We start from the raw sequence: 10,434 nt of genomic DNA, 5'->3' as shown, positions 1-10,434 counted from the left end.
AAAAAAAAAAAAAAAAAAAAAAAAAAAAAAAAAAAAAAAAAAAAAAAAAAAGACTAATAAATTAATATTATATAACCAGATGAGTTAAGAGTAATTTATGAGCTGTCCAGTCCCAGTTTCTGGCCCGTTCGGTAGTAACGCGCTTAGATGATAAAGCCTAGCCCGCCGAACAAATATGGGCTTGAAATGGGCTATATTGGGCCTTCATATGGGCTTTGAAGTGGTGGATAGAGCCCAATCTGAGTTTTTCATTCCACGCCAGCCACCTAGGACCTAACAAAGCAACAACTAGTCTGTCGGTCAATCCGGAGCTAACAGCGACAGAAACCTATCCCCCATATGTTGACATGCCAAAAATTGCGTATTTCTTTGACTCCTTTGAATTTAATTACGTAAAAACATTTTTTCTTTTCTTGGAATCTAGGGAAAAGCATTTTCAGTACTAAACAATTTATACCGCTGACGAAAATATACGCACGAGGATAAGTGCATACAATTTTTATTATTATTATTATTGTAAATATAAAATTTAGAAAAGTCTAGACTACAAATAGAAGACAATGAATTAGTGATTTTTTTTTTAATTAATAATATTTCCGGATTTCGCGGGTGATTAGACAAAAATTGCAAATCATGTTCGCCACTCACCAGAAATCATTTCACTTTTTTCACTTAAAAAAGGAGGGGGAAAAAAAAGAAATCATAGCAATTTATTGAATTTGTGAAAATGGTCGGGGACAGTCCACGACTGGGCAGCTGGGGGGAACGCCATTTGGTATAGTATCGATCCATATAATACACAATTATTCTCACGTGTAAAATCAAACAACCGTTCCTATGAAATAATTAAACAAATAACCTTTTTTTAAATTAAAAAAAACCTTTTGTTTTCTATATATATATATGTGTGTGAAAAAAATAAGAATAAAGGAAAATTAAATTAATAATTAAGAAATGTACCACTTTGAGTAAAAAAAATCCAAGTGACCTGGAATTTCACATTCTATCTTTTTGAGATCCACGGTATTCGTTGGCACAACGTTTAATGTCTGACTTTATTACCAATTATAATAATCCTAGCTCATCACTAAATAAATTTCGTTCTTTTTTAATTTTACTTTTGTGTTTTTCCATTTTAAAACACATCCCATTAAAGAATTTTTTTTTATATTTTTATAAAAATATGTTTTGTTTCTCTTTTCTTTGCAATCGAGAATAAACATGAGAGTAAATATAAAGGAAAAACTAGTGGATAAGAGCGTAAAAGGGAAGTTTGGCGCACTTATACGCTAAACCAATAAACCACCTGAATAAGCACTAATTAGTTGTTTATTAGGATGGTAAGCTACGATCTCCGAGTTACTTAATTAACAATCAATTATTTTGAACTCTAATTCGAAATTAATTATTAATTAAAACACCCTTCTGTAATGCTTCCACTTTGTTTCTGTTTGGTTTTGGGTTTTGTTGCTGTCTTTGTTCCGCTCTGTCTCGTGGATTTCCACTATTGCATAGTCCGCATCCAAACACCCTCCTCCAGCTTTTTTTTTCTTTTTTTTTTTTTTTCCTTTTTTAAAGTACAATCACTCGGGTGAATGGGAGATTCACTATTCCACTTCAAAAGTACTGAATATTGTTTTATTGTTCAAATTTAATATGAGTTAAAAATGTTTAAACGTATGTACTAAAATGAAAAAAAAGGTAATTCATAATACAGTGATTGAAAGCTGTACCAACCATAAGGAGCCATAAGTAGCCATAGTCTATGCTTGAACTGGACCAAAGTCTTGATACCTATGAAGCTATGTATACCATAGATTTAATTATTTAATACTTGTCCTCATCCATCGCTTCCTTCATTGCGGATATATATGAGCATTTTTTTTCCCAGAATTAAAATAAAAAATGGGCATTTAAATTTCTTTTTGGTTTTTTTTTATCCTTTATTGTGTTTGAGAGAAAAGAAATCAAAATTCATCTATATTTGCTTGGGCAATATGCAGCAATAAATAATTGAGAATCTAGATGGGCCCGTAATTCAGATGACTTGGATCAAAAATACTATTTTGTTTTAATGACGGAGAAAAGTAGAAAATGGTGAAATTGAATTGATCTGGGGTCCCCCCCTCCTATCACAGTGGCTAAGTTTAACCATATTTAAATATCTATTCATATAGTTTTTCTTACACGAGTGTTGGCTTAAAATATGGATGCATTAAACAAATAATGTGGTTGAAATGTCCAGAAGTTGAACATCTTGATTAGGTTCAAAATTGTGGCATTATAACAAAATGTCAACTTGCTTTTGAAGCAATAAGGGTAACTTTAGTTTAAAATAATAAATGATATGTATATATATATACATGCAAAGAAAGGGCGGTGACGGCGAGCAAATGAAAGGCGAAGGCCGGATAGTTGGATTGGGCGTGAGGTGGTAGGTCACTGAAGTGTTAATTTACTGGGAGTGATTAAGCGGAGGAAGACAGTTTTGAATTGGAATCCCTGGCGGGCTCCACGTCCCGACCCAACGTTATGGCTATTAATATGGCTCCAAAAAAATAAAAATTAATAATAACAAAAAAAGGCAGCTAAAGCAGCTACTTCCGCGATTTGCATCCGAAAGTCTGTGGCTCTCCGGTGGGAGAGAGGCGGCGGCGAGGGAGGGCAAGGAGGAAGGTGCGTGCCGATCAAGATGGAGAAGCAGGGCACGTGCATTACTTACTCGTGTAGCGACGCGACGTGGGTGCCGCTGAGTGGGTTGTTCATGTGCCCGTCTTCTCCATCGTGACCACTGCAACCTTTGCATATCCAAATTCACTCAACAGAATATTCAATTTCAGGTAACTTTTTTTTCTCCTTTTTTCTCTTTTCTCCTTTCCGTTATTTTTTCCTTTCTGTAAACAAAAATCAATTCATCTTAGAGAAGATAAAGCTTATGAAATTCCGAGAAGCCGTATGGTGATTCAATTAGATTCATTGACTAATCTCCAATTTATCCACGTCTTGTGGTAATCCGAATCCCAAGGGGACGAGTCTTTCTACCAAATTTCTGATTTTTCTTTTATTATTATTCAAGTGGGAGGGTCGAGGAAGCAAATAGAGAAAGAAAATGAATACATTTAGTAATAAACACGTAGTTCCTTTTATTTGTACACATTCCTGCATCAAACTCAAAATTAAACGTCCATGTCTATAATATTATAAAAAAGATATACATAGAATCACCATTTTTTTTATAAAAAAAATAAAGCCAAAATGTTTTAGTAAATTTAAAGATTAAAAATAGATTAAGAAATGTGGAAGAGTAGTAGTAGTAGTGAGCATTTTGAAAAGGATCCTCCACATTTTGTCATTTCCCAATGAAGAGAGACAAAGTGGGAGTAGATAATTGGGATAACAAAGTTCTCGGCTTCCTTACTTCGAGCTTTGCGTTGCCACGATTGCTTATGTTATGACAGATCCACAAACTTCTAGATTCGCGCCACGACAAACTTTGACTCATTCAGGAGGAATCCCTTCTTTTCCAAACATCTACTTTGTGATTCAAGTTAAAAATTTCATGAAAGTGATGTATACAAAAACAGAAGCTACAAGTTGTTGACGCAATCCCATTTTCTAACCCAACATCTTCACAGTCATGCGCTCAAAATAACTCCCAATGGACTTTCGGCGTCTCTTTTTTTTAACTTATTCCGCATGGGGCGCCCCTCTCGTTTAACATGTGAGCACCTCTTAATGCACTCTGTCGCACTCCTCTCCTTCCATGGAGATAATAAAAGGAAAACAACAACACACTTTTTAAACCCAATCAAATAGAAACATTCCCTTGAGAGTTGCACAATTTATGAATTCAAGAATAATGAAGGGGGCATGAGGGATTTCAGGACTATGGATACTATCTTCACATCATTTCAACATTTTTAACAAAATGACGTGAAGTCTACTAGTGTTAAAAGAATGTTTGTAAATATGATGCTTCAAAGTAGTACATGTACGATAAGTTTTTCCAAGGAATGCACTCTTTCCAAGAGGAAAACAGGTAGTTCGGCATGATGGTGCTGCAACCAAAGAACCACAGCTAGATTCTCCTCCCCTCGTCACTGGTTCTGAACCTAATAGCTAAATAGCTAGTAGTAAGCTATTCAAAGTAGGATAGCTGTTCTTGGCAGTTGAGTTTAAGCAGCAAGTGCTATGGACCTCGTGCAGTCAGAGGTTCTCCGAGGTTGGTTGTCTACAGTAAATTATAACCAATCTTCAAAAACTCAAACACTCATTCACTTAATTCACAATAAGTGAAATAAATTGACTGATTTCAAATCAAATCTGCCATCCATCAATCAAAATAGATGTGGAATTAATCCACTTGATATCCACAGTAGACATACACTGAAACAGTTATCCCAACAATAAAGCCAAAGTTCACTATATCAAAGTAAAAAGGAGCAATGCAAGCAGAAGAGAGGTCAACGACAATTGTTAAGGTAAAAATATAAATAGACGTAACTCTTATTTGTGATTAATTAATAGCCTGACATTAACATAAGTTGTATCGACATCATATACTTGGAAATGTGAGCTTGACGAAAGTGTGAGCACAAAAAGTCAAATGGCTTTTGAGCAAATTCAAAATTGAAAAGTTGGCAACTATATGAGTATTATCATTATCAAATCCTTGTGGAGATCTCTCTTTCCGAAGATAAGATAGTTTGAAAGTTTTTTGGTTCACTTTCGTTTATGTTTTTTTTTTCATTTTTTCTTTTCATGTAATGACTTGTGTTGAGCCACTAGGAATAAAGACATCCCACCCTTCTAGTGTAGCCAACTGTGTAGGGCCTTAGAATATTAAATAGAGAAATCCTAGATTTCTTGTTTTTCTAGTTACCAATATGTTAGGATTATGTAAGGTTCGTTCGAATATATATTTTAATTCCACAACAGCTTCCAACTTCCATTAGTGGAACTCCAGAGATCGTCAAAAGTAGATGGGGATTGAGATTCAACTAGGAGCTGCCCTCAAGAAAAATAAAAATAAAAAAGTTTCTTCTCATCCTATTGGTACCAACTAAAAAAGCTTTCTCACTTCTTTTTCGTTTTCTTACCAAACCAACTAAAAGCTACGTAGAATCAACTTAAGATATGGTTTTGAGTGATTTCCATGTGGAACTATTTTCAGAAGTTTTTTATGCAGTTGTGTTTAAAAAGAGGATTCGATACTGTTCAAAGTTACAATGCAACTATTCCTGCTATCCATTTGCGTCTTTGTCATTTCTGTAAACAATAAAATTATTCCAAAATTAAGGCCTTTCTAAAACCAACTTCACACAAAACATTTACTTGTCAAATACATTTTTCATGGTTTTTTGAAAAACGTTATTACAAGAAGTAGAGATCAGGTGTTTGACACTATTCCTGAAGAGAACCCAACTGCTTGTACAAAAACATTATCCTACATAAGGTTTAACCTTTAAAATCCCCCTTTTCAGCCCAAATTTGAAAGCTGACCATTCTTCACACCAATTCTTTTTACAAGGAAAAAGAATCCATTCCCAGGGACTCCCTAATGAGGTAGGAGATCCAATTTACTTAACTCCCACTAGAAAGTTCTAAGTTCAACTTTCTTGCACGCATGTAGACCCAATAACCCAAAGGAACTTTAGCTGATCTGATCTAATATCTAGGCACTTTCAAAAGTTCAAATTCATTAGCAACCGGCCTTTGGTTCAAAAACAATCAACTATTTCTTGTAGAAGAATACAAGGAAAATGAAGTCCTGTGGCCATATCAAAGACGAAAAACTTGAGATTGACCTTGACCGCATGCAGGATCAGATAAGTTTGATCCTTATTTATCTGAACTAAAATGGTAGAACATCCTCATCACTCCCCACCGCTCTTTCATACTAAATATATGATATATCTAATTGAAAACAACCACTAACTAGAAGATTCCAGAATGACACTCATCTCATCTGTGCCAGTCGACAACGACATGATAGCAGGATTGTATTAGCTTGGGTTCGTAGATCCATATCACTTAATATACTTTAAAGCAGACTAATCAATTAGGATCAGATAACATGCTCATTTTCTTGCCAAGCTAGCGAAAGTTTCCACTATATAGACAGCGTAGGATTAAATATGCCATCCTTACAGTAGAGCAAAGTATTGTGAAAAAACATTAATAAATAATGCTCGAGTGGATCATCTTTGATAACAAAAAATATGGGGAAAGTTAAAAAGTGCATTACGTGCTATGAAAATGAAAATTTATAATTTGGCTCGATAAAAAAGTAAGCATTGATTAAGCATCCACTTACAGTTACGCCATCAGAATAAGTAAGCTTTAACCAGCCCCTGAAGTTGAAGGGTGCTGCTCTCCTTTTACCACAACACCAGCAGTTAGCTCAAACGAAGTTGTCATTGCAATACCTGCCCAGCATAGAAACATTCTTGCACTCTAATCAATCTAAATAAACTTGAAGCACAATTCGTTGATTTAAAGAACCACCACAGTACAATCTTGTAACTCTTTTTTTTAAAAAAAGTAACTCAACTTTCATTGAGAAAAAAAAGAAAAAAATACAAGAGCATACAAAAATAAGGCCCACAAAAGGAAATCGTACTATGCAAATGGGGCTTCAATCCAGTAAAATAAAACCTATAGGGTAATTATAACAGACCTTGTCACCGAGACCCAACGAGTAACAAAGAATCTAACAAGGGATCAAACATCACTGGAGAATCTCTTTTGACCCCTGAAAAAGAAGATTATATTATTCCACTCGCTCCAAACACCCCATAAAATAGCAAACACTCCATCTTGCCCGAGAAATATTGCTTTCTCATGAAAAGGATCTTTTGTAGATTATGCAAGGGAATAACAGCATTTGACCATACCTGTTGCCCTCACCTTATTGAGAGTAGGGTGAAACAAAGGCTAGTCCATTAAAGAACAAAATGAAGATCAGTTCAAGCGTAGCAGCGTAGCCTTGAGGACTTGTATAGATTAAGGACTCCAAAATCTGCGGGGGTTGAGCTTGTTCAGATGCCTCCTAAATCTTCTAAAGTAGTTTCAAGGCTCTTAACAGGAGTTAATTCACTTTCAGAGCTCAGGAGCAGTGTTTCCCAAGCCTTAGGACCAGGGGAAAAGTTCATGCCAACCATTAACGTGAGCAGCTCAAGTGCTTTGCCTACCATGTCCCTTTTGCACAACCAAGAAAGTATCTCACCAAAAGTTGAGATCTGAGGAGGGAAACGACTTACTAGCATTTCCTCCAATAGGATACAAGCTTCAATTACATCACCGTTATGAAATAACCCACTGATCATAATCCTAAAAGTCCGCACGTTGTTTGCCAGACCCTTTAGTTGCATGTTACCTCGAAGCTTCCTTGCCTCATCAAGTTCACCGATTTTACACAAACATTCCAAGAGAATATTGTAAGTGATCACATCAGGTTTGCACCCCAATTCCTCCATATGCAAAATCATTTGAATCCCTGCTTCCCAATTGCCTTGTTTGCATAATCCATGTATGTACACGTTGTATGTATAAATATCAGGAACTAAACCAAAGAGAAGCAATTCATCAAACAGTTCATCTGCCATCTTATAATCCCCATCCGCAATCACCCCATTCAAGACCATAGTATAACAAACAATGTCAGGCTTGAAACCATCGGCCTTCATTTTATTCAACAGATCAAGAGCGTCTGAACTCAACCCTCTCCTAACCAAGAACTTAATTACATTAGAATAATCCACAACAAGGGGACAGAATCCTTTTAGCCTCATTTGTTCCAGAAAGATAAGAACCACATTACCAGTGGATTTCTTATGCTCACATAGCGATGCCAATATCAAAGAGCAGATTCCAGGGTTTAGACCATACCCTTCAGTTATCATATAATTGAAAAGCTCCATTGCATGCCCAACTTTATAAATTTTACATAACGCGGTAATTAGTATCCGGAAAGTGGACTCTTCAAGCCTAATACCCATAGTCTGGCTACTCAATATGATCTCAGGAACTATTCGAAGACCTTCGCCATTTCTACAGAGCAGGAAAAGTAAAGAGTTGAGTGAGAGCGCAGAAGGAACGCACCTAAACATGGGAATCCTACGGAAAAGAGTGATGGCATCTTGAATTCGGTTGACTCGTCCGTAAACTTTGAGGAGGTCGACAAAAATTGACTCTGGGGTTTCAAATTTCTCGACGCGTTCGAGACGATCGAGAACAGCGGCAATGTAGTGGAACTGGGAGCTTCGAGCAAGGGTTTTGAGGACGAAGTGGTAGGCATTGGGGGTTGGGTCGCAGCAATAGGCTCTGAAGGAGCTTATAAGAACCGAAAGAAGGTAGGGTTCGTCGGAATTGGGTTGTTTCGGCGAATTTGCAGCTTGTTTTATGGCTCGCAAAGCTTCATCCTGATTGAATGTTTGATGCCATTTGGTTTTGAAGGGTGAAAATGGCCACTTCCTGTGTTTTCTGAGGAAGTGGTCGCTCCTCTTCACAACTCTGATGCTTTCCATTCTCGAACAAACAGGAAAGTGGACACAGCTCACAAAGCATACAAATCTTACTAACAACAAATTAAGATATAATTTCGTAAGAGGCATGGGTAATTACAGCCATTTACCTCGATAATAAGTCTGACAGTGTTGGGCTGGGTTGTGTTAATGGGCTTATAAAGAACAACCCAACCCAACCAGGTTAGAAAAAGCCCAAAACCTAAGCCCATTTAACTTCTTTTTTCTTTTGTAACCCGTAGAGAGGGAGAAGACAACGATGACTTTTATAATTAAAAGCTTAGTGCAGAAATATTAATCTACAAAATAAAGACTACATGAGTATTGTATAACTTCAAATGGAAAGAACAAAACAAAAGATGTCCAACTTTGTAAGCTTACATATTGAAAAGCCAACCCTTCACCAATCCCACGACCAAGTAGTTGCTTCCCTTTCTCTCGGCGTCTGAACCCAATTTATAATACCAACAATAAGTCCGCATCGACTTTGTGTTTTTTTTTTTTTTTTAATAAATAAATGACTTTCTCTCTCCAATATTTATCTTATTTCCTGATTTGTAATTGGTAAGAACTTGCCTATAATTGGTTGACCTCATATTTTATGGCTTCTTTTCATACATTTTTATTAACAATTCATCATCACCTTAATTCAAAGTTGACGTGAACTCTAAAATTGGATTCAGCCATGATGAATCAATACTCAATAAATATTCAACCATAGATGAAAACGTGTTCAAATGCAAAAATAATAAAATAATTTTGATATTTTATCTTACAATTATTAACTGATATTTGAATTATGAATGGTTGGAAAGGTATGGGGGACACTCCCTAAGCGAATATCTATTTGATGTGTGTTTTGTGGGTGACAAAATGATAATGCCAGGTCAGTTGTACGAATTTGACTTTTATTACAACAAGATAAAATAAATAAATAAATAATGGTGGGATACACGTATTATATATACATATTCCATATGGCACGGGAAGCCAACACGTCCCCGAAACAAGCGAAGGGAAGAGCCACAGATCCACACAGCTTAATCCTCCCCTTTCCTCTTCTCAAATAAAATTAAGCAATTAATGGCCAATCCGACGACGTCTCACTTGCCGGCACCGACGAATTACGCGCCGCTGGCGAAGCCGGTGGCCGTGGTAAGCCCCCAGTTCATGGCGCCCTATCCCGTGGATCTGAGAGTTACGAAGAAGGTGATGACCCTGGCGGAAGGTACTTTCACCGTGACGGACGTTAACGGCACCGTGATGTTCATGGTGAAAGGGTCCGTGTTCAGCCTTCACGATCGCCGTATTCTTCTTGACGCCGCCGGTAATCCCATCATCTCTTTCCAACAAAAGGTAAAATTAAATCGGATATGTTGAATGAATAAACGGATTAGATGTGTGGTGTATGAATAATTGTTTTACCCACAGCTGTTTTCGGCGCATAGAAAATGGTACGCATTCAGAGGAGATAGCACCGATTCGAAAGATCTGTTGTTCACGGTGAAGAAATCGTCGATCTTACAACTGAGGACTCAGCTGGATGTGATATTGGCCTCGAACACCTCGGAGAGCAGCTGTGATTTTAAGATCAAAGGAAGCTGGCTGGAGAGATCTTGCACCATTTCCCTTGGGGACGGCTCCACCATCATCGCCCAGGTATCCCAACAAATTTCATTCTTAATTAACCCCGCCATTCGCTTAGTCTAGTTCATTCATTTCGCAGATGCACAGGCAGCACAATTTGCAGAGCGTGCTGTTCGATAAAGACACGTTCGGAGTGACGGTGTATCCCAACGTGGACTATGCGTTCATAGTTGCGCTGGTGGTGATTCTGTTCGAGATCAACGAGGACAGGAGCGGCAACGATTAGAGGCTCCTCAAAAAAAAAAAAAAAAAAAAAAAAAAA

At 37.0% G+C, this 10,434-nt stretch overlaps 2 protein-coding genes across 6 annotated transcripts in view; one reads left to right on the top strand and one right to left on the bottom strand.

Moving 5' to 3' along the window:
- Window positions 1-3,330: 3,330 nt before the first annotated feature.
- On the bottom strand, window positions 3,331-8,585 carry LOC111482051 (pentatricopeptide repeat-containing protein At2g38420, mitochondrial). Of its 5 annotated transcripts, none has more exons than XM_023127684.1 (4): window positions 6,897-8,585; window positions 6,680-6,754; window positions 6,317-6,428; window positions 3,331-4,252 (listed from the first exon to the last, which is right to left on the bottom strand). In XM_023127684.1, exon 1 carries the CDS (start codon window positions 8,526-8,528, stop codon window positions 7,041-7,043), a length of 1,488 nt encoding a protein of 495 aa, XP_022983452.1. In that variant the 5' UTR covers window positions 8,529-8,585; the 3' UTR covers window positions 3,331-4,252; window positions 6,317-6,428; window positions 6,680-6,754; window positions 6,897-7,040. The 5 variants fall into 5 exon arrangements, with proteins under 5 accessions (XP_022983452.1, XP_022983451.1, XP_022983450.1 ...); XM_023127683.1 differs by having other exon boundaries at window positions 3,331-4,231; XM_023127682.1 differs by having other exon boundaries at window positions 3,331-6,428.
- A 919-nt stretch (window positions 8,586-9,504) lies between these two features.
- The window catches only part of LOC111481429 (protein LURP-one-related 15-like), a 1,894-nt gene continuing 964 nt past the window's right edge, over window positions 9,505-10,434 (top strand). The window contains exons 1-3 of the mRNA XM_023126835.1: window positions 9,505-9,881; window positions 9,957-10,184; window positions 10,252-10,421. Coding sequence (XP_022982603.1) covers window positions 9,609-9,881; window positions 9,957-10,184; window positions 10,252-10,398 — 648 coding nt within the window. The 5' untranslated portion in view covers window positions 9,505-9,608 and the 3' untranslated portion in view covers window positions 10,399-10,421. The remainder of the gene's footprint in view (window positions 9,882-9,956; window positions 10,185-10,251; window positions 10,422-10,434) is intronic.

This window comes from Cucurbita maxima, unplaced genomic scaffold (assembly GCF_002738345.1).
Source record: "Cucurbita maxima cultivar Rimu unplaced genomic scaffold, Cmax_1.0 Cma_Scf00007, whole genome shotgun sequence".
NCBI lineage: Eukaryota > Viridiplantae > Streptophyta > Magnoliopsida > Cucurbitales > Cucurbitaceae > Cucurbita > Cucurbita maxima.
The sequence above is the reverse complement of the archived record's forward strand: the minus strand, read 5'-3'. Positions and strand labels throughout refer to the sequence as shown.

Coding starts and splice junctions, on each gene's coding strand:
- LOC111482051 (XM_023127682.1), bottom strand. CDS start 8,528: ATGGAAAGCATCAGAGTTGTGAAGAGGAGCGACCACTTCCTCAGAAAA.